The sequence below is a fragment of the Gymnodraco acuticeps genome, unplaced genomic scaffold (genome assembly GCF_902827175.1).
Source record: "Gymnodraco acuticeps unplaced genomic scaffold, fGymAcu1.1, whole genome shotgun sequence".
Taxonomy (NCBI): domain Eukaryota; kingdom Metazoa; phylum Chordata; class Actinopteri; order Perciformes; family Bathydraconidae; genus Gymnodraco; species Gymnodraco acuticeps.
Window position 1 is genome coordinate 3,936,825 of NW_022990125.1, and position 21,370 is coordinate 3,958,194.

At 38.6% G+C, this 21,370-nt stretch overlaps 1 protein-coding gene across 6 annotated transcripts in view; it reads left to right on the forward strand.

Annotated features, from left to right (window-relative positions):
- LOC117546426 (protein unc-13 homolog B-like) overlaps positions 1-21,370 on the forward strand; it is a 102,368-nt gene that overhangs the window by 23,512 nt on the left and 57,486 nt on the right. For all 6 annotated transcript variants that reach the window (XR_004569007.1, XM_034216654.1, XM_034216655.1 and 3 more), the window contains exons 7-14: positions 344-418; positions 2,831-3,050; positions 4,084-4,311; positions 7,939-8,080; positions 9,197-9,366; positions 9,755-9,870; positions 10,869-11,032; positions 12,886-13,036. Coding sequence is in view for 5 of the 6 variants with exons in the window: in XM_034216654.1 (XP_034072545.1) it covers positions 344-418; positions 2,831-3,050; positions 4,084-4,311; positions 7,939-8,080; positions 9,197-9,366; positions 9,755-9,870; positions 10,869-11,032; positions 12,886-13,036 (1,266 nt within the window). In the remaining variant the exon portion in view is untranslated. The remainder of the gene's footprint in view (positions 1-343; positions 419-2,830; positions 3,051-4,083; positions 4,312-7,938; positions 8,081-9,196; positions 9,367-9,754; positions 9,871-10,868; positions 11,033-12,885; positions 13,037-21,370) is intronic.

Below are 21,370 nucleotides of genomic sequence, written 5' to 3' on the forward strand. Positions count from 1 at the left end.
CACTCTTTTCGTTTTGCTCACTTCAATACTTAATATTATAATATCAAAATCAATGACAAAAAGGTCCTCAAGGAGTGAGTCAAGAATGTGTTTCGAAAGCTGTGTTGAAGACAGAAGAAAAAAGTATGTGTGTTTTGCTCTTTTAACTTTGAAGGTTTTCCACAACCTTCAAAGTTAAAAGAGCAACACATCACACAGAAAATGAATTTCCTGGATTGTTTGACTGAAAGTTGTATTTGGCTTTCTTTTCTTTTGTTACCTTGTTTGTTTTTCTGCTTTGTTTTTCTCTCTCGATGTTTATCACTGATGCTTTTTGTATATTTTTCTCGTCTCTTGCTTCTAGTCTATGATACAATCCAGGAAAGCTGGACTCGCCCACACGCTGGCCACACGGACGTCCTTGAAAGACGAAGAGCTTGTGAGTGGCAAAATTCATATAACAAACACACACACACACACCAACAAACACACACACACACACAGCTTATCCTGAAGTTATGATGGTATCATAATCTACAGAAAGACCTGCTGTCACCTCAATGCCAACTACTCATCCAGAAAAATCTTTACACATATTTGACACATTAATACTCCCCTACTGCATGCCTGTTACACCAATATGACTCCTTTATTACAAGCATGTTTCACCCTTATTGCACTTGTATTACACCCTACTGTAATTATACCCTTTTGACACTGTTATTTCAGCCATATGGGACAGTTATTGCACCAATATAAGACCCATGTAACACCAATATTACACCCATATTACATCGTAATTACACTGTTATTACACGTATTTTACAAATAGACACAGCCTGTGAAATGGCTGTGTCCCCAAGGATCCAGAAACCATTTAAGAGTTATAAAGCTGTTTGTTGAAGATCCAAAATGCTAAAGGATCTAAATCTCGTCATCTTTAAGCAGCATCAGGGTTTATTGGAGACATGATCAGCAATTCCTGACATTCATTTTTGTATTATCATCGTTTTTGTGCTCTGCTAAGTGTTTGCGCAGCTTACTTCCGGGTAAATACGTCACTGTCAAAGAGGCGTTTCAGGAAGGGAGGGGGGGAGTGTGTGGGATAGAAACCCCTGCTGGAGGGAGCTTTGGGATTTTAGCCTTTGCAGACCATTTACATGCACAAAAAACCTATACGACACACTACAGGAAAGGGACAACTCAAAAAGCGTAAATGGGGCTTCTGTGAAAATAAATTCACAGAAGCTCACAATTAAATCTGCACTTGATATTTATAAAAAGATTTTTGTGTTTGATTGTAATACAAGGTAAACAAGAATGATATTTATGGTCATTCAGATTTTACAATTGACTTCTCTGAAGTAGCGCATAAACTGACATGTATACCAAAAACGTAACCATCGAACATGCATATGCCTTGTAGGTTATTGACCTCCCCATATTGACAGATGGGCGTTACAGAATACAGGAAAGATATTAACAAATTCATAATGTTAGCTGTTCCATCATTTGATTCACTGACAGATGGAAACAGCATATGTACAGAAATGTACACAAAACATTTTGTTCTGACTCATGAACACAGACACTATTGACAACCTGTGAAAAATATGAGCGAATGATGCTAAAATAAAAGTTTTAGCCATCCATTCAACCATATGTTTTAAATTATAACAATAATATATAGCCATAGTGGAAATGTAATTATATTAAAAGCTTTTTTTATACAGGATGCTTTATAGTGACAAGGAAGTATATCAAATGTAATAGAATAAGGTAAAAGTACAGAGAAAAAAAGTCAAAAGGATGGAAGAATTTAAACAACGCAGATTAGATCAATACAACTCAATGCAGTTAGAAGCAGATTGAGTGAATTTAGAGGCATAGATGACAGAAATTAAACCCACTGAAGAAGGTATTGTTTTTCTTGTTCCCTGCTCTTGAAACCACTGCAATGTCTTCCATAATGGGAAATAAGAAGAAGCCTTGACTCACATTTATCTTCTGTTTTTGCCAAATCAAGCTGGGCTTCTAGTCAAGGTGTCCTCTCATCTTGTGGAGATGTGTTAACCTCCTCCCACTCTCCTCCTACGCTGGGCAACAGCAGAACTCAATTATTTAAATTAATAAAAGCCAAGAATGATAGAAACACAAATTAGCACTGTTGTAAAGAGGCCCTATTGTGCTTTTGGGGGGTTTTCCCTTTCCTGTATTGTTTATATATGTTTTTCTGTGCAGTTAAATGGTCTGCAGAGGCTAAAATCCCAACGTTTAGCCATGATAAGCTAAGGGTCTGGACATCCGTAAGCGGTTGACCAATCAAAACGGAGCATGCCAGCTAACCAATCAGAGCAGACTGGGCTCTGGTTTGAGACAGAGGGTGAAAAGAGGTGCTGCAGCACAGGCAGTATGAGGAAAACATGAAGACCTTTTTAAAACATTAAAGCATGTAATCATGTCACAATAGAGGCACAACATATAAATATGAACCTGAACATGGGCATGATATGTCCTAAAAGAATTGTATCGCTTTGAAATGATCTTTCCTTAAAGCATGTGCAGGAAGAACATTATTGTTGCTTATGTAATTCTTTGCATTTCCATAGTTGTTTTCCCCTTCTTTCTTTCTTCACCTATCTCTTGTGTTACCTCTCCTGCCCTCTCTCACTGTGTTGTCCTTTGTCCATATAACCAATGTCCATATCCTTCTTCTCACGTCATCTCACACTTTTCTTTATCATTCTGTGGTTAATCTCTGTCCTTGGATAACTTCTCCCATGGCCTTTCTCTCATATAGCTTTTTTATTCATCTCCGTCTCACACCCTCTTTCTCTCTTGGATCCAACAGAAAAACCATGTGTACAAGAAGACCCTGCAGTCTTTGATCTACCCCATCTCCTGCACCACTCCACACAATTTTGAGGTCTGGACGGCTACTACACCCACCTACTGCTACGAGTGTGAGGGTCTGCTGTGGGGCATCGCCCGGCAGGGTATGCGCTGTGCAGAGTGCGGGGTCAAAGTGCATGAGAAGTGCCAAGAGCTGCTGAACGCCGACTGTCTGCAGAGTGAGTACATTTAGAGTTCATTAGATTAAAAATATGTGAACTTGAAAAGAACGAGGCCTTGAGGGGTTTTTTTTTGTTATAGAGTAAACATTTGAAAAAAATGTTGTTTACATTTTGGTTATTTACCATTAATTGTAACACAGCACATAATTGTTATCCTTCAAGCAGGTTCAAGTGCGAAACAACGGCCCAAAACATTTACATAAGGAGCAGTGCCAAAACACATGCACATGAAGTTACAGCTTCAAAAACTTGACAACACATGTGCAGCATTTACTAAAAGCGCTGCATAAACTAAACGGATCTGCTCAAAGAGTGACACTTGGCTAACTTTATAATCCCCGAATGTCTTTAAGCGCTCCAATCCCAGCTGTGTGCGTCACTTTTTAGTGTGTTTATTGCAGCATTTTGTTTTTGCAGCGCTTTCAGTAAACAGTGCGCATGTTTTGTCAAGTTGGTGAAGAAGTTTCTTCATTTGCTTGTGTTTTGGGCTGTTTTTGTGCGTTTTCACCCGTCAACCTACGTAATAAAAGGTACTAGTTATCATTATAAAAATGCTCAGTGTAGTAACCTACAGTATGAAGAAAACTCTTGAAAAGTATATACATTTGATGTTTGAGAAGTTGTGACATACATAAAACCATGCCAAAATGTCCATATTTTGTAAGTGGTTACCATATAGAGATCCACCCCATCTCAAAAGGTAATTGTTTTCTATTATTGTTACTTGTATATCTATGATTGCTACCTTTTGAAGTGAACGAAAGTTTTCAAAAATTGCCCGTGCTAGAGCTTACAACAATTGAGTTGAGCATTGGAAAGTGTTGCTAGAGGAAACATTCGGCCATCGCTTCATCGAGTGAAAGTAAGGGAGGTTGACAAAAAAAAACGTAGGGGCGTTTGAAAACCTTAATGTTACCCGAAAAGGAAAATCCATCACTAAAACATAATTTGAACATGTTGCTTCTAGTTTTACTTTTTGTTCACCATTCACCCTTCCCTTCCTGTTTCATTCTTCTTTGTTTTCCCTCAGGGGCGGCCGAGAAGAGCTCCAAGACCGGGGCGGAGGACCGGACGCAGCACATCATCATGGCCATGAAGGACAGGATGAAGATCCGCGAGAGGAACAAACCGGAGATCTTCGATGAGATCCGAAGCGTGTTCAATATCTCCAAAACGATCCACGTCCAGCACATGAAGAGCATCAAGCAGAGCGTCCTGGACGGCACCTCCAAGTGGTCGGCCAAGATCACCATCAACAGTATGTCCAATGGAATTTTAACTTTGAAATGTAAAAATAAATGTGAATAATTACCTAGATACATTAGTTGGGAGTATTAACAGTCACTATTTTTTAGTTTTAGAGGACAGACAGCGCTGCAGCATCACCATATTGTCCTTTTCTCTCTTTTCTCTTATGGCTATTGAAAGACACAACACAAAAAAGCATAAAAAGTACTTTTCAGGAACAAAATCTAAGAGGTTTATTTTCATAAAAAATAAACCTCTTAAATGACGCCTTAAAAGTAATGCAGATAACATCATCAAACAAATGCAAAAACACCACATTTATAAGCACTGACTGGCAAACATGACCTACAGTTAGACAAGAGAAGCTTTTACAACCTGTCGTTCCTTTTACTTCGTCTTTCTTCATCACAGCTAATGCACCTGCTGGATTTTGACAGGCATGTAGCAAGTACACACTGTGTCTAAGTGTGTCCACACTTGTGCTGTGTGTAGACCGTATCACACTCATATCTCTGTGAAGTCGATCTGCAGACTGAACTCAAGGTGACATAGCCTTTTATACTCAGCTGTACCTGATGAGATAAGAATCATTTTTGTATAAAGTATTATGTCCATTCAAAATAGCTAATTAAGTTTTTGCTAAATGCTACAAAACATATTCATTCATAGATGATTCAAAGGAATGCTTTACAACCATAAGTAAACTGATATGTAATGTGAAGTTAAGAGATAAACATTAAATAAGCAGGCTTCGAAACACATTTTTTGGAACATTTTGAACTGTATTGCTGTGGTAGAATGTTAGCAAAGGTGTAGCTGCATGCTAAAAGAAGTTAAAGCCGTGGTGCCCTCAAGAAACCAGCACAGTTCAAATCAAATTCTGTAAAAACCTGCATCGGTGAGAATGTGGAGGAGACTTTTAGCTTTCCCCAACATCAATACCTAAAAAAAGAATCCATCCCACATTCCTGGAAGTTGTTCCTTTCATTTGACAGTCTGAACTTTAAATAAACTTCAACTGCTTATCCACGCTTTACTCATTTGAAAAGGAAACGGGTCACCACCTTCCCTTCTTCTCCTTTTACTAAACATGACTGCTGCTGTTACCAAAGCAACCACACTCATCACCTCATATAGTGGTAGCAGTGTCGCCATGGCAGCGATTACACCTTGTCTCCCCTGATCACCACGCATGATCTCCATTAAATAGTAGATGCAAGGACAGGCACTCAGAAGGCACTTTGTTTCAAACTCATTCATGGAAATGGAAATGGTTAAAGGCGACCTTTTATGCTTTTATCTGGGTTTCCCTTTCCTGTAGTGTGTTATGTAGGTTTTTGTGCAGGTATATGGTCCGTAAAGGCTCAAATCGCTCCAACACACCGAATGGTTAGCTGGCTGGCTCTGTTGTGATTGGACTCCTTTGTTTACTTCTATAACATAATGATATGACTATGTTACAATCACACTTCTTTTGGCTAGCGCTTCAACACATTGTACATGATAGTCTAAAGTCAAGAAGTTGACCAATCACAACAGAGCTGGCCAACTAACCAATCAGAGCAGACAGAGACAAATAAAGACCTGAACATTAAAGCATGGAAACATGTCACAGTAAAGGCGCAAAATACAAATATGAAACCAGAAAATGATCATAATGAGGCCTTTTTAAGATAAAGAAATCAAGTGAGATTCAGAATTACCATTGTGGCTAAAGGCATCACACTTTTTTATACTAAAGGTTTGCTCAAGAATGTTTGTAAAGTTGTCTCTCCTCCAATGGTGTAAATACTTTAAAGAAGTTGTATTTTTTTGTACAAAGATTAACGAGTTTAAACCCTGAATTGCTATTATATACATCCTGAAGCTTTAGCTAATGTTGTGCGCTAAAACATAGTGGAGAGAAAAACTTACAAACAATATTTTAAAGGGGTCTTAAGTTGTTTTTGTGCTGGATTCACCCCTTTTTCTTGGTTTTTCATCATTTATTTTCTTGCATTTTTCATTACAATTCAATGATGTCCCCCATCTGAGATACGTATACTCAGAAATACTTTCAACTCAAATTCAGTTCAGTCAAATTGATTTTGATTCAAATTGATGCTGGACTGACAGGAGATGCTAGGGAGAGCTCTTTGAAAACACAATTGATTTCACAAGGGAATATCTGAACCAATTACTATTCAAAACCCCTTTAGCAGAGATAAAATGCGTCAGTCATTGACACTGAATCAACTGATGTTGAACTCTTTAGTGTCCTATATGGTAAAAAGTTAAATGTTCAAGTCTAACATTTCTAGCAGGTGTTACAATAATTTGATTACTATTATGCTCATTTTCAGGTTCATATGTATATGTTGTGTCTCTACTGTGACATGTCTCCATGCTTTAATGTTCAATAAGTGCTTAATTGTTCTCATACTACCTGTGCTGCCTCTTTTCACCCTCTGTCTGAAACCAGAGCCCAGTCTGCTCTGATTGGTTAGCTGGCTGTCTCTGTTTTGATTGGTCAACTGCTTATAAATGTCCCGCCCCTTAGAAGTGTGCTGGCGTCAGATATACGACTCCCTGTCGCCAAATTTGCAGTCTCTACCCCGACCTGCGGATATATTTTGGCAATGTCATACCTACTGTCTCCCCCTTTCAATGCTGGATCTCTAAAATATATGACGTACGCAAGTGTGTGCATGTTATGCCAGGGATGAATTGATCCGATGAATGCCTTAAACTTACCATATTGGATATTAGCCAGTTTCAATGGGCTCCTTAATCCTTAGCAGTCTATTATGACCTCCTGTTACCTTACATTGAAAAGTTCTTTTTGGTTTTGGACCAACTTTTAAACTCCTCTGTTGCCTTGTGACCGTTAATCATAGAGAAATGTCCCGGCTCATGAACCTTGACTTTCCATCACTCAACACAGTTTTTCTGTAGCTTGGAAGACAGGCAGGCGTTCTTTATCTTTACGCCGTTTAAGCCAGAATGTCCCAGATACGTCTCTGTATTTTATTTGTTGCAAAATAAAATGTGCAAAAGTTTTATTTAAAATTCAGCAACTTGGCATTTCGGCTTGTATGATTGAGGTAAACTCAAGGGCCGATGTTTTTTCATTAAAGCCACATCAATGCTTCTTGTCCTTTTTGAAATACTTTTGATTGCCTTGTGCGCGGTAAAGCAAAACATCGGGGAACAGTTCTTTGAGTCATTTACTGAGAAATGTTGTTACCCAACACCGGCCTGAGTCATATGTGTTACGAGGCTTTGCATAACTGTGTGGGTAATATCTGTGTGTGTGTGTGTGTGTGTGTGTGTGTGTGTGTGTGTGTGTGTGCGTGTGCGTGTGTGTGTGTGTGTGTGTGTGTGTGTGTGTGTGTGTGTGTGTGTGTGTGTGTGTGTGTGATGTGTGTGTGTGTGTGTGTGTGTGTGTGTGTGTGTGTGTGTGTGTGTGTGTGTGTGTGTGTGTGTGTGTGTGTGTGTGTGTGTGGTGTGTGTGTGTGTGTGTGTGTGTGTGTGTGTGTGTGTGTGTGTGTGTGTGTGTGTGTGTGTGTGTGTGTGTGGTGTGTGGTAGTAAAGAGTAGGTGTTTGTTGTTCTTATGCAAGTTTCATAGTCATTCACGTTCTGAATGTGTTTAATCAGTCGTCAGTGCGCAGGGTCTCCAGGCCAAGGACAGAACAGGCTCCAGCGACCCGTACGTCACCATCCAAGTTGGAAAGACCAAGAAGAGAACAAAGACCATCTACGGCAACCTGAACCCGGTCTGGGAGGAAAAATACAGCTTGTAAGTTCCACCTGGTTGTGAAGCTCAGCTGGAGCTCTCAGAGGTCTGGCAATGAAGAACTGACACAATCACTTTACAGCTGTCAGATCCTGTAACTTATAATGATAGGTCAGATGTTTTGATGGGGGGTTGTATGAGGTACTTAAACATAGATTGTATACTACCTACAGTACATAGCAATCGTCACACCCCAAGTTTTGGTGTGGAGTGGAAGTGCCAAACTGAAGCCATGAGCAATGTACTTTAGTGTACTGGGTGACAGATACACATACTAGTACTGCAGAAAGCTGTAACAATCTTTAACAAGTAGATACAAGCACCAACATGTTCATGTTATGTAAAACAATGGATTATTGCAAAAAACGTATATTATAATGATTTTTAAGCTCCAACAGGAACTATAATTGTATTTCCGTATTTAAAAGACATAACTTTGACACACTATGATCCTACTGTATATTCAAATGTATTCACTGCAACATAACAGTAAATTGGTTAAAAGGCAAGTACAGTACACCATCTGAGCAACATTTTCTCTAATATGTCCTAGCATCAGTAGAAACATAATGCCCTCTTTATATATACTTACTCCTGGCACCTGCAGCTGCATAACACTTTACAAAAAATGAAATTTCTAAGCCTTCAATCTTGGATTTTTTTGTTGCTATTGTGCTTTTTCAAAGGAGCAACCTCCATGGAGTAAATGTGCCAATTGTAGTACTTGTATACACTTGTGAAAGATGTCCCTGATATATTCAATTATCTGCAGCACTAACTGTACCTTAGCCAAATAATAGAAAATCCCACCCAAGAAAAATATTATATAAATATAGAATATTTGTACTGCTTTATCTGGCCATCAGACAGCTCTTTCCGATGGCCAGTTAAAAAAACCTCATTTCAACTTGTGAGTTGAAATGGCTTTTGCAATAAAATAAACGTTAAAAGAAAAAAAGTGTAAGGTAGACATCCCAAAACATCTAAAATATGTTTTCTCTTACAAATCATGAAATTGATGCTTACTAGGTAGTTACTACAGAATAATAGTCAGGCACCCATTTTTCAAGTATTTGTTCACATATGTTAATGTCACCCACCTGTCCTTTGTCTCCACAGCGAGTGCCACAACTCATCAGACCGTGTCAAGCTGCGAGTTTGGGACGAAGACGATGACATCAAGTCACGAGTAAAGCAGCGCCTGAAGAGAGAGTCTGACGACTTCTTGGGCCAGAGCATCATCGAGGTCCGAACTCTGAGCGGAGAGATGGACGTCTGGTACAACTTGGGTATGTAGCCGGGCGTGGTTTGCATTCCGCCCAGCCAATCAGACATAGGAACCTTTTTCTCCCACGAAAGTACCTGCTCTCTAGCAGGGGGTAAAAAGGTTCTGATTAACTCATTTTAGTTCCGGCTCTTTTTGGTGTGAACGCGACATTTCGGAACTATATCGGAACTAAAGTGGGAAAAGTACTGCGGTATTCTAGACATAGGTGTCATTTATACTGAGGATGTGTCCACCACTCGATAAATATAATTTGTTAAAAATGTTCTGAGACGTAGCTTACAACAACAAATCTTAACCAACAAATTAAGACATTTAAATGTAGTAATCATAGCAAAAATAAATGTGCACTGTCAACACAAATGTCTGTGTGTGTGTTTCTCCACTTGCAGAAAAGCGAACAGACAAGTCGGCGGTGTCTGGTGCTATTCGCCTTCAGATCAGTGTGGAGATCGAGGGAGAGGAGAAGGTGGCACCCTATCACGTACAGTACACGTGCCTTCATGAGGTAACACACACACACACACACACAAGAATACACACACATGCACACTGATACTTTAATGAGGTACACAAAGAACTCCTTATTACTACCACATCTAAATCAAGTATACACTTATTATTTAGTGTGTAAAAACAATTAGGATTATTTCTAATTCACAAATAAATAATTAATTCCAAATTCTTAGGATTATACATTTTACAATGATATATTAGACAACAAATCAGCAGCAAATTCTCATATTTGAGACAAAGAACCTGTGAATGATGCATTTGAAACAATATGTAACCGACATTTTTGTAGATAATTTTCCTGCAGATCACTGATGCTAATACAACAATATTTGACTCATTGATTAAGTACTACATGTATTTTTCAGTAAATAGGACATTAATTGACAGTTTTAATAATAACTTTGTAGGGTCAACAGAGATGCAGGTTTGAATCTTGAAATTGAAAGCCTTTTAAATGACTTCAAATTGTTTTTTAGGCTTTTTAAATTAACAGACACTTTTTGGGTTTTTCCTTTTCCTGTAGTGTGTTTTATATAATTGTGTGCGTGTTAATGGTCTGCAAAGGCAAAAATACCAGAGGGTTTCTCTCCCACACACTGGAAAAGAAAACGCTGCATATAAGCGCTATGCCAGACACACCTCAATTGGACTCCTTTGTTTTCTTCCATAACGTGGTGACATCACTATCACTTCTATTAGCTAGCGCTCCAACACATTGTACGTGATTTGCTAAGGGGCGGGACATCTCTAAGCTAACCAATCAGAACAGACAAAAATAACGCAGGTTTTGAACATTCAGGAATGTAAACTATATATGATTTGAACCTGAAAATGATCAAATATATCCTCTTGAAATTGTGAATAGTGAGAAAATAAGAACAACTAAGTAATTTCTCAACTGTGAAGATCTTCAACAGCATATACTGTAAAGCCATCTATAACACATTTGTTGATGTTGTCTTGTTCTCCCAAAAAAAATGTCTTCTGTAGAACATGTTCCACTTCTCCACGGACATAGAGGGGGGCGGCGTCGTGAAGATCCCAGCGGCTCACGGAGACGATGCGTGGAAGGTTTACTTTGATGAGTTACAGCAGGAAATTGTGGACGAGTTCGCCATGCGCTATGGCATCGAGTCCATATACCAGGCCATGACGTAAGCTCAGCGTTAAAGTGTGTGTGTGTGTGTGTGTGTGTGTGTGTGTGTGTGTGTGTGTGTGTGTGTGTGTGTGTGTGTGTGTGTGTGTGTGTGTGTGTGTGTGTGTGGTGTGTGTGTGTGTGTGTGTGTGTGTGTGTGTGTGTGTGTGTGTGTGTGTGTGTGTGTGTGTGTGTGTGTGTGTGTGTGTGTGTGTGTGTGTGTGTGTGTGTGCGCGTGCGTGTGCGTGTGTGTGTCGTTGTAACGAGAGGTGGGAGGAGCTCTCATGAACTATAACCAGCTTCTAAATTGGTTTATCACATCAAATTAGAAAAGATGACCTTTCACCTCAAAGATTGCCAGGCTGTTTGATCCGATCATTGTGGGCAGATGGAGAGAGCCTTAATGAGCACGCACACATTTATTAATGTTGTGATTTGACCTTAAAGGGACAAAGAGGGCCTCTGAGTTTATCTTGTGCAATAGAGAAGCACAAAACAGATAATATAATCATGCTAGGCAGACTTGAATACAGTGTCAGCATAAATTGCTCGGACTACTGTATGTCCCAGTGGAAATGGATAAAAGGAGCGAATCAATAACTCGAAAATGGTAATTTAAATTCACTGTGGCTGTTATAGAAAAATCACATCTTACGATCTCATGAAAGCACTCTAAACCTCAGCAACATTTTTGTTTATTTACAGGAACAGACTATTAATGTCTGTTTTCCTGGATCCTACACAAATGACTGCATGAGTTGAAACATTGGGCTTCATACAGCAATGTCTTCTTACATTTCTTCACCTAGGTGTCTCCCAATAAATCATAATAAATGAAGTGTTTTCAGCACAGAGCTGAAAACACTTCCATTAGGAAAAACATGCTGCACTTCAAAAACGATGCAAATATAAAAATACAAATGTTTAAAATTACATTCAAATTAAGAAACATCTTCTCCAACTGGTAATTATTATAAAAACTTACACAAAGTCAAAAGGATTTTCAACCTTCAGCAGTTGATTTGTCTTTTTTAGTGTTATTTATACATGTATTATTATTAGCATTGCAAAATAAATGCAATATACTAAAGAAACAGTATAGGGAGGTATAGGGGTAAAAAAACTAAAATCGTTAAAAAAGTTAAAGTTTGGGGTTACTGTACTTTTAAGATAAAAGAGCTATGAAAAAATAATAAATAAATAATGTAAATAAATGAGTTTATCTAAAAGAAAAAAAAAGGAAAATTATGCAAAAATGCAGAAATTAAAATGCTTATAATTATTATTGATATGTTATCTTTATATTTTCCCAAGTATTAATCCATGACTTCAGAGTTGTGCTGACATTAGGGTTAGGGTTAGATTTATATATTTTTTTCCACAGATTATTTTTGTAGACATTTTAAATGAAAAATGTAGAATAAAATAATTTCTCACTATTAAGGCCGAGATGTTTCTTTTTTTAATTAGTTAATATGTCTTAATAACATAATGCAAATGGACTGTTTCATGTTAAAGATGCAACTGATATATTAATCCATGGCAGTTGCAAAAATGGCCACACTTGTGATCAACCCCTTATTAATTTTAGTTGGTTTTCCTCCCGCCTCTCTGTCTATCTTCTCTCTCATCTCCAATTATGCCAAACCCTTTACTCCCTCCACCCTCCTTGATCTCCACAATGTATGTCATCTGTCCTCACGTCCTTTGAACTTTCCTTCTGGCCTATTAATGTCTTCCTCTTAACTCTTCTCTCCTTTGCTTCACCTGTCTCATCCTCCCACCATGTCCTCGCCTTTTTACCTCTTCAATCTCCTTACATTTCCCTCCTTCCAAACTTGCTAACCCTCCCTCCTTTCCTTTACTCCTCAGCCATTTCTCTTGCCTGTCCTCTAAGTACATGCTGTCAGGGGTTCCGGCAGTGATGAGCACACTACTGGCCAACATAAACGCCTTCTACGCCCACCCAACCGCCTCCACCAACGTCTCCGCTCCGGCCAGGTTTGCAGCCTCCAACTTCGGGGTAAGTGGTCACCACACGCAATAAAATAAACACAGAAAAGTCTTTCCAACACAATCTGACTTATCAAGATGATCCTTTTTTGTTTGTAAAGCAACTTTTGATGCAAAGACTGATGTGCTTATCCCGCTTATTATCACGTTTATTACGCCACTACCTACTACATAAACCAACGATTTCATTCACAGCACTGATTTTAAAAGGATTTTATTGATTTCAAAATAATCGTATTTTGCGATTTAACGTAACTTAAAATGAACAGCGGCTCTGATCGAGGTTTTCTGTAACTCAGAATCTATTCACATTTTATTTTCCATTAACTAGTCTTTAAACAATGCCAGCGCCCATACCGTTTTCCTGTTAGTGTTTACCTCCTGTCTGTCTTCTTCTATTTATTTCCAGCGCTGTCTTTTAACCTCTCTCCTTCACTTGCACTCTTTTACTTGAGGTGTTAAGCCATCATGAATTCAAAGTTTCGGTCTATCCACAAATAAAAAAAGGAATATTCAAAACGACCTACTACTGCACATAGTCACTTGATCCAACTTGTCAACTTGTTCTCCAAAGCAGAGTTCTGTTAGCAAAAATTAACAACCTCTGAAATGTCCAAATTGACATATCAGAATCGAGTATTCATCTCAGCCGTGTAATAAAGGCCAAAAAAGGCTCTTCACTGTGCCACAGAAAACGACCTCATCAAACTAAACGTGTTGATGAGGCTAGTGATCAATTATTTGTACTGTTGGGAAATGACCCAACATCATCAGTGGTGGTGCTCAAAAACCTTTGACATACATTATAGAAGTCAGTCAGAAGTTACTTCTTAAACACTACTGATATTATTCTGATAAAGCCTGGGCAGTCTCTCAAAATGACCCCGATGTGAATATTGGTTGCATCTCAATCACAGGTCAAAACAATGACAGTGGCACCGCCTTGGGAGGAGCTGCAATATTCTTGAGACGACATGTTTACCTTGTCAGTTGTTTGTCCTTCCAGAGCACTGTAGATACACAACAACAGCAAAGCATCAAGGCATTTTTTGAAATGCAGATGGTGATTGGAATGATTGAATTGGATTTCAGGCTTAAAGCACACACAGGAGTTCAGACATTCAGACAAAATAATAAAAAACAGACTTTTATAGAAGCTGGAAAAAAAAGAATTAATTAAATGAAGGTGAGAGATGTTTGAATAAGCCTTAAAGCTACAGTTTGGTTGACACAGTTTTCTTACAGAAGGTGACCCAGTTTATATGTCAAATTTCAATATTCCATGACTCCCTGTTTTTTCTTATTGGGTGCGAATGCTGTATACAGCATTCCACTATACAGTAGTTATTCTGTTTCTTTATTCTTCAACTTCATCTTCTTCTTTATTAGTGTGAATGCTGTTTACATACTATAGTTCTTCAAATCTTTAATCTTCTTCTTATTATTATTATTTCAACCAATATTTTGCCGGTGAATAACTTCAGCATAATTTCAGCTACAGAAACCATTAAAATATCAAACTATTCAGCCTTTTCAGCACAACTTTCAACTTTTTCTAAATATTTCATACTTTTCAAATGTTCAGCTTTTTAAACTCTTTTTTAACATGGAACTCAATGGGAGGAACCTTCAAATCCTCTTTTACCTACACCTTGCGTCGAATGCTACTCCTTCCACATACTTCCAGCTAGAGACTTCATTTCAACTTTAACTTCTAATGATCACAAGACCTTCAGCTATATAACTTGTTCTTCAGATTTTTGATATCTTTTACACTTTTTGAGATATTTAACTTAGTTTGGAGCTTGGTAAAGAGGCTTTCTTCAGATTTTAACATTAGTGTGTATTGCGCAGCTCGTTAAGTGCTTTGATCTCAAAACAGAGTGGAGGACAGCTTGAAATTTGTCCCAACATTATTTTAAACCTGTCATAACTCCCAAACCCTACACTCCTTGGACATAATTGTTCATGAAAAACGTAGGAAAACCTCTTCTACGTTGAAAAATAAAAATAAAATAAGCAAAAAAATTAAACAAAATGCCTCTTGAGGGCAACAAAAAAAACGTTCAACATGTCTCCATTAAGGCCCATTGTAAATTCAGCCTGATCTTTCCTCAGAGCAGCAGCTGCACATCTTTAGTAAATCTGCCAAAAATGCTACATTATTGACCCAAAAGTACACAAAAAGCAGACTCCGACGCTCCTCACGGTCCTGACATCTTCCAGGCGTTGACATTTTACCGAAAGCAGCTACCGTTTTTAAACTATAGTTAGAAATGTAAGAGGTTTATCTCTCATTCAGATCAATGGAAAGGCTCTCCTCTCACAAATCACTGCACATCACCATGGAAACCTTTGATCTCTGCTGATAACGTCGTCACCATGGACACCTTTGATGTCTGGGCTCACACACAGGTGTTATGATTAGGTGCTCAGCACGGAAACACTGACAACAAGACTGGAGTTTAAGGCCCCGGCCACACGAGGACGATAACGGTAAAACGCATTCCGACACCGGAAAGTTTCTGTCCACACGAGACAGCTCCGTTTAGCTCCAACCGCTGGAGAAGCTGCAGTACATATGCCGAGCCTGTACGTGGCGCTGTAACTTCCTCCACAAAAGCAGTGAAGAAGCATGGTTGTCATGGTTGCCCTTCTGTTTATTCTCCGCGGTGGGGAGTTTTTCGCCAGTCAGACTGTCTCAGCCTATTATTTTCTGTCTGATGGAGACTTCATACTGACTTCAACATGTTTCACATATTTTATACATTATTGGTGATGTATGGTTTTAATTAAAATATTCTGTTGCTTTTCAAAGCATTTTTACTTTATTTTCTCTTCTTAATACACATTCATTCACTACTACTTACATTGTATATCTAACTCCTTCAGCCTATTTCAGCTATAGAAACCATTCAACTATTAAATTATTCAGCTATTTCAGGACATTGAGGCCATACATTTTGTTGTTTATACCTTTTTTAAACCTTTTCTTTTATATATTAAACTTCTTCACTATTTTTCCTACTCTTCCAGTTTAACATTTCACTTTCAGTTTTCAACAAAGTCATGGCAATGCATTTGAGCTGTAACAATTTTGATTCAAATCATTTCACTTTTCTGCATTTCTCCGCTAAGTTCAGCAACACACTTACTTGGTTTTTGTAGCTAAAAGCAGCTACAGAGACCATTCAACTATTAACGTATTCAGCTTTTTCTGCATTGACAGCATTCTCACGCATTTTCAGCAGGAAATGCATTTTCTAGTTATCCCAAAGTGTCTGATCTGGACTTTACTGGTTATCTGTGCCAAGGTAGTCTCTAGAGAGGTGTTTTTACATTCCGCTTCTGAAGGTAGAAATGTTGCTTTCCCTAAAATCTGAGTTTCCAATGTTCTCTTTCTCCTCTCTCAAGGGCAGAGGTGAATAGTCAGTATAGGGCGGGTGTTAGTGTACAGTAAGCATGTTGAACGTTTTAAAGGCAAACATGTTAATGGTGTGTTGTTTTTAGATTCAACCTGACCCTGAAGCTTCCTGCTGCTAATGTTGTCAGCCAATGCTAATAGCAAGCTAGCAAACAGCATAAACAGCTAAACGTTGCTAACTACATGCCTATCCCTCTGCTAGTTGCCGATGTTGGTGCACAACAAACTCCTCCCCTGATACAAACATGTATAAATCTCTCCAATGTTTGCTCTAACAGAGTGAAATTGACCAGACAATATTTTTCCGGAGTTCCGCAGTCGCTGTAATGATGCTAGCTGTTGAACATAGCAGCGTTGGACAGCCAATGGCAAATTCTGAATTTGTCAACGAGAGTGAAATAGCAGATAACTTCCCACCCTTTTTCACATGTATTACATTTTGTGTGGGATACCCTACCCACATTAAACGATATAATAAACAGAACATTTTTATATATATAACAAGTGGCGATAGGCAAATGTTAAAGCTGACATCAATGAGAATGACCTGTCCAGAGCTAGGAGGTTTGTTTATGCTGCTTAAAGCTTCCTCATTAAAACGTAATATATTACCCATGTGGGACCGTAGGAACGGCAGTGTACTAAGCCCACGGGCCCCACAGGAGCCACAGACAGGGGGACAATGACAGTTAGAGGCCAAGCTTAATGACTTCTGGGATTTTTGCCAATAGTGGAGGCTTGAGTTGTCCTACTGGTTGCACTCAGACTCCGATGATTAATGATCGACCGGTGGCAGGTAGCTTTTGTTTTAATTGGTCAGGGAATGCAGCCAGTCTTGCTTCAGCATGGGCTACAGCTGTGGGGGTCTATATTGGGGTTGCTAAAACCCCTGCTTTAGTTTTGCTGAATATAGTCTTTTATTTCTTTGTGGGGTTCCGGGTAAGTAATTGGTTTCATTAAGCCATTCTCTTGTTTGATCATAGTGAACTTAAGTAACAGGCTAATGACTTAACATAAATTCATTCATGAATTTATGTATCAATTAATGTATGACAAATCTTCATAGAGGACAGACATTAATGAATGACTAAACGACAATTTGCTAGCGTTTTGACTCCACATAAAAACTAATTATCTTAAAGTGACTATATTTCATAAACATTGATTGACCTATGAGCTCCAAGCCATTTATTAGGGGTGTGACATACTAATAGGGAAGGGAAGAAAAGCTTATTTGTGAAGCAAGGACATTCAAAATGCTTTACATAAAGAGGCATCAAGGGAAAGAAAAAAAAAGGTTGTTAAAATGAACTGATAAGAATTGGAATAGCATTCATTAGTACCACAAACTTCTCTGCAAGGTGAGGTCGCCACTATTGTTAAAGTTACATGAGGAAAGTAATACTGCTTCCAAGAACACTAACTCCTAGTTCTTCCCAGTAGGAGAGAGTGACACACAACCATAAAGTTGTGGAGAATAGTTATAACTGACGTGGTAACCAAGAGAACCAATAACTAACTCAGCACAATTTTTTTGTAACAGTCCTCATTTGGGCCGAAAAGGTAACATAGGGATCACATTTATTCTTCTTTCTTAGATATCAAAGAATTAAAAAAAAGAAAGTTTAAATGAACTGAAAACTAATATGATTTCATTCTATATCAATTAAAAATATCGGCTTTATCTCTAACGGCCCGTCCACACTACAGCTTCAAAAAAAGCTTGGAGCTGGGCGTGTCTGAAGCTCGACCAACAACCAATCACATGAATCTCCCGCCCCTGACACACAAGCAGCTGTTTGATTGGCTAGAGCTTGTACTGGCATATGATTTGATTGGCTGACGCTTCCACCGAAAGCTTCAGAAGCTTCAAAAGTTGAGCATTGCTCAACTTTTGCAGCCTGAAATGCCAGGAAAGCTCCGCTCTGCTTCCCACAATGCAGTTCGGCGAAAAGTGACGTCACCCCATTCAAAGTGAATGGGCAGACGCGTTGGAAACCGTTTTTTGAAGCTGTCGAAGCTGTAGTGTGGACGGGCCGTAAGGTGAAGACAATTCCATTTGGGGGCTTTTGTGGCATGCCATTCTTTGCTCTATCCTTACATTTTCTCTTATGTCATCTGACAAATAAAAGGCAAAATGTTATATAAAACTTTTCTCAAACGGCTGTGGGTAATGTCCGCAGTAATGACTCTTACATGTCTAATATGTGTAATGTGTACTTGTAAAGCGCTTTGAGCACCTGTAAAAGCGCTAAAAAATATAATGCATTATTATTATTATTATTATTATTAATAATAAAATAATATTTGAAAACCATAGAAACTGTTCACACATGCTTATAAAGAGCTTAATTAAAGGGGCCCTATTTTGCTAATTGTTAGGTTCATATTTGTAATTTAGCCTCTACTGTGACATGTCTCCATACTTTAATGTTCAAAAAGCTCTTTATTTTTCTCATACTGCCTGTGCTGCAGCACCTCTTTCACCCTCCGTCTGAAACCAGAGCCCAGTCTGCTCTGATTGGTTAGCTGGCCGGCTCTGTTGTGATTTGTCAACCGCTTAGAGGTGTTTCTGTCCCTACGAGAGAATTCCCTCTTGAGGGAACTTTTATTTTATAAAATGGATACGTCTTTGCCGTAATCTATAATGATTTGTTTTCCAGGAACCCCATTGTTATATTGGTTTGCTATTCACAAATCCTTCAAAGAGGCTTGTTAATATACTGAAATTATTCCAAGTTATTTTGTAACAACTTCAAATCATTGAAGTTTTTCTTCAAATCATTGAAGTTTTTCTATCTCTCTTTTGTTTAAATGTTTTTGTTTTAATGTTGTGTAAAGCCAGTTGCAATGTACTTGTTGCCATGGCAATATGGTGATAACTAGGGATTGGTATCGAGAACCGGTACTAAGTCAGTACCGGTACCTGATTGGACGGTATTGGTATACCGTTAAGCCGCTGGACAAACGGTGCTACTATCGGTATATGTATTACGATACTTCCTTAGTTTAAACAATTCTGGTTAGTTGGGAACCCTCATCCCGTGTGACGTATCCGGTTTGATTACCACTCTGATTGGCTACTGTGAATGCCACTCGTCATCTCTCCTAACAGCACTCTTATTATTGTGAGACTCCCGGGGGCAGACCACAGGAGCAGACGCAACATCTTTCTTGAAACAGCATCTCAAGGCTTCTTAACATTTAACAACCTATTAATGATGCATACCCACTTAACGGGAAGAAACTCAGCTAACAGACGATATTAACCATTTTACCTACACAGATCAGAAGTCCAACACCAAGAGTCTAAAAATCAACACTTAGCAAAACGGGCTAACAGAGCTAACGGCTACTTTAGCACATAACTGGCAAAAGTAATATTTTCTACGTCACTTTATCATAAAAACGGTTAATCCAATGTCTCTGTGTAACTTTAAAATGATTACTGATAATTCATCATTCCAATTATAAATAATAAACGCAATAAACGGATTTTAATGGTTTGCCGACCGGAGCTTCCGGTTTAGGAGGTGCGCACGCAGCGTCTCATTTTAGGCAAGGCAAGTTTATTTATATAGCACTTTTCAACACAAGGCAATTCAAAGTGCTTTACAAAAAATTTTAACTGAATAATGGTCATGTTTACATGGATTTATGAACGGCCCCTAATTACCGCCCCCCTTCCAGAGACACACTGTCAAACACACTCATACCTGCTTGGCAAGACATTGAAAAAGTTATATTAAAATAATAAATACAAATAAATTACAATAAAAGGACTGTTGTTTAATCTTCACATCTTGTAATCATGTCTATAATTTTGAGCACCAAATTATTGAAAAGTATCGATAAGAGTATCGAAAAATAACGAAAGCAGTATCGGTATCGATAAAATCCCTAGTGATAACAAATCAGCAAAACTTCAGTTTAGCAATGTTCTTACCTTGTATCGCCTGTGTCAGTCTTTTCACTCCCTTTCTTCCTGACAACCTGCAACTGTGAGCCGAGATGACATCATCAGCTCACAGTTTAAGTTACACTGTTTGTTATGGTGTGTGTGTGTGTGTGTGTGTGTGTGTGTGTGTGTGTGTGTGTGTGTGTGTGTGTGTGTGTGTGTGTGTGTGTGTGTGTGTGTGTGTGTGTGTGTGTGTGTGTGTGTGTGTGTGTGTGTGTGTGTGTGTGTGTGTGTGTGTGTGTGTGTGTGTGTGTGTGTGTGTGTGTGTGTGTGTGTGTGTGTGTATTTTTGCGTTTGTGCGTATTATGTTTGTTACCCGGGGAAAACCCTCACGAGAAACACCGGCTGTTGTTATGCCTGCTGTGACATTAAGTTACTCCGTTCTCCGCTTGTAATTATGCCGTCACAAGCTTCAAAGTTGTATTTATCATCTGAATTTGCCGAAACAAGTTTAATGTTCTGAAAGCCAAGACTTTGTTTATTTGAAATCAGATGAAAACAAACTGTAACGGACCCTGCGGTGTTATCTATGATTACTATACGCCTAACATTCATAATGTCAGCCGGAGAGATAAAATGAGGCGGCGCTGCGGAAGAGCAGATTGCGAGTGAGAGCTGTCATCTTCCCTTTACAAGCTTCAAACATGTATTTATCGTGTGATTTTGGAAATAAAAGTTTAATATTCTGAAAGCCAAGACTATGTTTATTTAAAATCAAACAAAACAACCGAACCCCGAAAAAGTAGTTTTTTACGCAAATCCATGTTTATTTTGAAATGAGCGTTGCGACTTCCGACTGATTTCGATAGAGCGGGTCACATATTACTAGGAAGGAAAACAGCTTTAAGTACCTGACCTGCTACATAGAGTGGTCTGTTTCTTACATGTTTGCCTAATACGCAAATTAACAATAAAAGGTTAATCACCAACTTCAGTTTGGCTCTTGCATTGTTTCTGCTTTG